At 52.2% G+C, this 6,590-nt stretch overlaps 1 protein-coding gene across 1 annotated transcript; it reads left to right on the top strand.

The window, feature by feature from the left end:
• Positions 1–4,382: 4,382 nt before the first annotated feature.
• LOC308276515 (C-C chemokine receptor type 3-like) lies at positions 4,383–5,462 on the top strand (the record flags this gene model as incomplete). The annotated part of the gene is made up of 1 exon (XM_080715333.1): positions 4,383–5,462. One exon carries the CDS (start codon positions 4,383–4,385, stop codon positions 5,460–5,462), a length of 1,080 nt encoding a protein of 359 aa, XP_080571459.1.
• Positions 5,463–6,590: the final 1,128 nt, after the last annotated feature.

Here is a 6,590-nt window from a genome sequence, read left to right on the forward strand (position 1 = left end):
CGGCCCTGCTGCTAACTCAGATAAGGCAGGGTGGGTGGGGGGCCGCGTGGAGCGCTTTCTTGACATGTGCAAGAAGGTTCAGTCCCAGGCACGAGGAGGAGGAAGAAGAAGAGGAAGAGGGAGAGGGAGGAGGAGGAGGAGGAGGGGAAGGAGCAAGAGGAGGAGGAGGAAGAAGAAGAGGAAGAGGGAGAGGGAGAGGGAGGAGGAAGAGGAGGAGGAGGAAGAGGAGGAGGAAGAGGAGGAGGAGGAGGAAGAGGAGGAGGAGGAAGAGGAGGAGGAGGAGGAGGAAGAGGAGGAGGAGGAGGAGGGGAAGGAGCAGGAGGAGGAGGAGGAGGAAGAAGAAGAGGAAGAGGGAGAGGGAGAGGGAGGAGGAAGAGGAGGAGGAGGAGGAGGAGGAAGAGGAGGAGGAAGAGGAGGAGGAGGAGGAAGAGGAGGAGGAAGAGGAGGAGGAGGAGGAAGAGGAGGAGGAAGAGGAGGAGGAGGAGGAAGAGGAGGAGGAAGAGGAGGAGGAGGAGGAGGAGGAGATACTCAATGAAGTAAGACTGTTAGATTACGTTTACATTCAGGAACTTTATGAAGCAACGCCGGGGCTATGATTTCCGACACTGAAATAGCCTTTTTTTTAAAACCGTGGCCCCCTCCTTCTAGTGGGTTCTCTTTGTTTGCTATTTGAATGTCCCTGGTGATGGCATCCTACAAAATAAAACTCAGCTCTCATAACAAAGAGAATTTGGTTTTCTTAAATGATCAAAGGGCTTGATAAAAATCAACATGAAGCACAGGAATTATTTTGATCAGACATAAGATCTGTTTCTTTTTCTAAGGCAGATCACTTAAAAGCCAAAGGGAAACCTTTCATAATTTCCATTCAAGAGCAGACTAACAATCTAAGAAAACTCTGCTGTTAACAGACATAAGACCCGTTGCAGTTTTGCATTAGTGTGCTTTGGATAGTAAGGCTCATTTAAAATCTGTATAACAATTCTTTCAATTTTATGCAGCTTGATCACGTCTCTCTCTCTCTCTCTCTCTCTCTCTCTCTCCCTCCCTCCCTCTCTCTCTCTCCCCCCTCCTTCTCTCTTCTCTCTCTTCCTCTCCCTGTCTCCTCTCTCTCTCTCCTCTCTCTCTCCCCATTTAGTTTCTGTGTCTGCTCCCCTTTTAATTTTGAAATAACCTTTAAATAATCTCCAGGATCTAACAAAATGGTTCTCCTTCTCAACCAGAAGCACAGCCTCCTATCTCGTAGCCTTCCTTCTCACAAGCACACCTGATTTTCCTTACGTACTTGCATACCAAGTTGTTCCTCTTATTTCTAGTAGTCTTAACTACATATATTAATTAGACTTCTTAACCTTTAGTTACCTCACCAGCAAAACTAGGAAGCACAAAATGCTTTCCCCCAAAAACCCACTTAATAAGTTTTATTGAAAAAAATCCAGAAACATCAGATTTTCTCTTTCTTTCTTTCTTTCTTTCTTTCTTTCTTTCTTTCTTTCTTTCTTCTTCTTCCTTCCTTCCTTCCTTCCTTAATTTTTTTATGGTACTGGGGGGGGGATGGAACCCAGTGGCTTTTCTACCTCTGGGCTATACGCCCAGACCTCTTTTATACTCTTTTATACTTTATTTGGAAACAGGGTCTCACTAAGTAGCTGAGGCTGGCTAAGAACCTGTGCGATAAATCCTCCTGTCTCAGCCTCACTAGGATTACAAACATGCACCACCATGCCCGGCTCAGATTTTCATTTTAAACTAAAATTGACAACATCTTCTAGAACTTTTCTAATACTGCACCATTCTTATCCCTATTAAGAAATAAAGTCGCTAGGCGTGGTGGCACACGCTTGTGATCCCCGTGCTTGGGAGGCAGAGACAGGAGGATCGTGCAGGTTTGAAGCCAGCCATGCTGGCTTAAGAGACCCTGTTTCCAAATAAAAAAGTATAAAAATAGGTCTGGGAATGTAGCCCAAAGGTAGAAGGGCTTCTAGGAACCCCAGTACCACCAAAAAAAAAAAAAAAAAAAAGAAAAGAAAAGAAAAAAAAAGAAAGAAAGAAAAGAAAAGAAAAGAAAAAAGAAATAAAGCCTAGTTTTAGATCCACAGTGGACCGGCCGTCACCGTGTTCTCACGTGGACTGCTTTTGCAAAGCCTGGGCTTCCTCCTGGCGTGGGTCTTGAGGGCACACGGGGCATGGGGAGCAGCACACCCAAACATCTTGGTGTTTCTGCAGTGAGAAGCTGGACGGCAGCAGAATTTGATCTCTATCTCCCCAGAAGTTTCTGCTGGGCCTGAAACTCCAACTATTGTTTGTAGAGTTTTTCTCAGCCTCAGCAGCGGCCTTCCATTCTTTTTTTTTTTTTTTTTTTTTTTCTTTTTTCTTTTTTGCAGTACTGGGGATAGAACCCAGGGGCATCCTACCTCTGAGCTACACTTCCAGCCCTATTTTTTATTCTTTATTTTGAGACAGGGTCTCACTGAATTGCAAAGGGCTCACTAAGAAGCGGAGGCTGTTCTCGAACGGTGATCCTCCGGTCTCAGCCTCCCGAATGCACCACCACACCTGGCTTTCAACCTCCCATTGTTGACAATAAAAACGTCAGCCCCTTCTGATACAGAGAAGGATGTCTTTCACATGGGAGCTTTGCATCCTGCTTTTAAGGAGGAGGTCAGAGTGGTTTTTGGGGGGAGGCTGCACCACTGGCTTTGGGAGACCTTCAACGCCACACACAGTCGAGCGCGGCACATTGGCATTCCAGCCGAGTGGCTGGACGGAGCTGAGCGCTTCCCCGTCCCCCGTGGGGGCACAGCCACGTGACCTCCGGCAGAAGACACCACACAGGTGCAGTCTTTACCCCACCACGGAGGTCCCCCTTTCTGCTGTAGTTTGAGAGGCTGAGGGTGATAGAACTCAGGGGTAGTATGATTTAGGGGGCACTTTTTTGTGGTACTGGGATTGCTGGAAGCCCTTCTACCTCCGGGCTACGCTCCCAGACACCTATTTTTTATATTTTTTTAAAATTTGGAAACAGGGTCTCTTAAGCCAGCGCGGCTGGCTTCAAACCAGCGCGATCCTCCTGTCTCCGCCTCCCAGGCGCGGGGATGACAAGCCTGGCTGGGGGGCTTTTTGCTTTTGATGGGCAGGAGGCATACCTGGGCAGAGCGATGCACAGGAGACTCCGCTCCCCCTCCAACCTGGGCGCCTCTCCCAGCCTCCCCTCCCTCCAGACTCCAATGCCAACACAGCTCTCTCAAGTTTGAACTCTAATCTTACCTGCAGGCTGCACCTGATCCTCCAGGTTGTCCTGGGGGCATCGCGGTCCTGATTTTAGAGATGAGTAGGAGAAGCTCAGAGTGAGAGGCTTGGAGGGCACCTGCGCGCCCTGTCTCTCCTCCTGTTGCTTTGCCTGCTTAGAATGTGGTCTTAGGATTCTTTTAAGTGTTCTATCGAAGCCGACGATTCCCAGCCCCTTCTGAGACTTACCTGGAGAAACGCCCATTGACTTTCCTGCTCATGACCCCACACTCATCCCTCCAAGGAAGATAGATACCTGCCGCATCTGCTTCTGTGTACGCCGCGTGTACCCTACTGTGTGCCCCTTCTCCTCTGAGAGGTTCTGAGGACTTGGCTGTGGGTATGTTCCTGCTTAGTTCGGCATTTCCAAGAGCAGGTGAAGGACAGGTTAAAGCTCAAGTATTTTAACAGTCAACCCTCATTATATCATGGCTAATTTGTCAAAGTTAAGTTTAAAAGTCACTGCATTTGGATCTAGTGACCGCAGACTGGACAGCGACAGACGCTGAAGGTCTAGCCCTGACTCCTGTAACGGCTCATTCGGAGGATTGGGATCTATGACTAAATCTCTTCCAGTTTCCGTTTCTCCCTTACTGTGAGGAGCTCAGGGAGCACGGCTGCAGGCCGTGGGGAGGCGTAGCTGTGGGTGATGATAACCATCACTACTACCACCGCATTCTGCTTTTCAATATGAAGATAATGATTTAGAAAGTCCCCCATAAACCATGAGGCATAAATGCAAAACACCCTAAAATATGCAGGGTACCACCACTTGTCACTCTATCAGCAGCAGCCGCCCTTTCCCTCTCTGCATCCCCCTCTCATCGTTGGTGCTTCAGCAGGCATCCGTTCCGCTCCTCCCCGGCACCCACAGCGGTTCTGTTTCCTTTCCCACCATGCACTGCGCTTCAGAAGCTGCAGAGCCCCCTGAACCCCCGATGGCCTTTCTGACCCATCTTTTGGAACACATGCTCGCTCACGAAGCCCCGAGCCTGCGGCTGCCGCCGGCACCTCTGCTGGCAACTGCATGGCGCGTTTCAGCAAGGGGGGCTTGCTGACCTGTGTGGTTTTCTTCAGTCACAGGGGCGAGCAGAATGGAAGCCTACACGGCCCCGATGGAGCCCGCGGCGGAGACCGAGGCCATTGGGACCACACCCTACGACTACGGGGAGGGCCTGCCCTGTGAAAAGCTGAACATCAAGGCGCTGGGGGCCCGGCTGCTGCCCCCGCTCTACTCCCTGGTGTTGGTCGTGGGCCTGCTGGGTAACGTGTTGGTCGCCGTGGTCCTCACCAAGTACCGGCGGCTCCGGGTGTTGACCAACATCTATCTGCTCAACCTGGCCGTGTCCGACCTGCTCTTCCTGCTCACGCTGCCCTTCTGGATTCACGGCGTCCTGTGGAGCCGGTGGGCCTTCGGCCCCGCCCTGTGCTCGCTGATCTCCGGCCTGTACTACCTGGGCCTGTACAGCGAGATCTTCTTCATCATCCTGCTGACCGTCGACCGCTACCTGGCCATCGTGCACGCCGTGTTCGCGCTGCGAGCGCGCACCGTCACCTTCGGCGTCCTCACCAGCGCGCTCACCTGGGCCCTGGCGGGGCTGGCGGCCCTCCCTGAATTCGTCTTCCACAAGCTCCAGGAAGAAGGGTCCCTGTGCGGACCTCTCTACCCCGAGGGCCAAGAGGACAGCTGGAAGCGCTTCCACGCGCTGCGGATGAACGTGCTGGGCCTCGGCCTGCCGCTGCTGACCATGGCCGCCTGCTACTCGGGCATCGTCAGGACGCTGCTGCGGTGCCCCAACCGGAAGAAGTACAAGGCCATCCGCCTCATCTTCGCCATCATGGTGGTCTTCTTTCTCTTCTGGACGCCCTACAACCTGGTCCTCCTCCTCTCGGCCTTCCAGGTGGCCTTCTTCCAGAACAGCTGCGAGCTCAGCAAGCGGCTGGACGTGGCGCTGCAGGTGACGGAGGTCATCGCCCACACGCACTGCTGCGTCAACCCCGTCGTCTACGCCTTCGTGGGCGAGAGGTTCCGCAAGTACCTGCGCCACTTTTTCCACAGGCACGTGGTCGTCTACCTGAGCAAGTACATCCCGTTCCTTCCCGGCGAGAAACTGGAAAGGACTAGCTCGGCCTCCCCGTCCACTGGGGAGCCGGAACTCTCCGTCGTGTTCTAGGGCAGGTGTGAAAGTGGCCCCCACAGAGGGCCCTCAGGTGACCCCGCTGACCTCGAGGCCAGGTCTTTGCACTTCCAGCTTGACCCTGGGGCTCTCGGAGACCTTTAGACACACCTACGCGGGCCCTCAAGGTCGCCAGAGGCCGGGCTGGACACCCACTCATCCTCAACCCCAAAACCACAGCTTGCTTGCTTCTCGGAAGAGTTACATAGCTGCGAGGCACCTAGGTGTTAGTGAGATACTATTTGCAGGCATGAAAAAGTGAACCTTTTCATATATACATATATTTTTGTTGTTGTTTTTGTGGCACTGGGGATGGAACCCAGGGGCATTCTTCCTCCAAGCTACACACTCGGCCCTATTTTTTATTCTTTTTTTAGTTTTTGAAACAGAGCCTCGCCAAGTTGTGAAGGGCCTCACTAAGTAGCTGAGGATGTCCGAGAGCCACGATCTTCTGGTCTCCGCCTCCCGAGTGCTGGGATTACAAGCGTGTGTCACCACGCCCGGCCTCATTTTTTTTTTAATACATATTTTAAACTTTCATTTTAGTTATTAACAGACATGAAACATTTCACAAGATGTGTTGAGTCAATCCCTTTATTTCCTAATTTGCCTCTTTCTTGGCTTAGTAAAAGGCTTTCTTTGTGTTTTGTTTTATTTTCCGGCATATGGACAAGTGCTCTTCACCCCGTGACGCACGCTGAGGCGGCAGAAGGGAAGAGGCGCAGAGAGCGCACGCGTCGGCCGTGGAGCCACAGGGCAAGGCAGAGAGCGTGTCGCTTGCGGCTCAGCCTTGGGTTTCTACAGTGACGTACCAGAGGCAATGAAGTTATAAAGAGAAAAGGCTTGTTTAGCTCATGGCTTTGGAAGGTCCAGTCCAGGATCCAGCAGGCCTAGAAGTCCAGACCTTTGAATGCACCAGCCGGCATCCAAACACGGGAGCCACGCTGGGGCACAATGCTGGCGCCATGAGCCAGGGCATCTGCTCACAGAGGACGAACAGGGGCACGGCCGCAGTGACCAGAGGACCCCCGCTAGGCACAGCCCTCCCAGGGCACAGCCCCAGGGACCCAGCCTTCAGCGTGTGGGTCTTTGGCACCATGACACATCCTCAAACCATAGCAATAT

The sequence above is a fragment of the Muscardinus avellanarius genome, assembly GCF_963383645.1.
Source record: "Muscardinus avellanarius genome assembly, chromosome: 18".
Taxonomy (NCBI): domain Eukaryota; kingdom Metazoa; phylum Chordata; class Mammalia; order Rodentia; family Gliridae; genus Muscardinus; species Muscardinus avellanarius.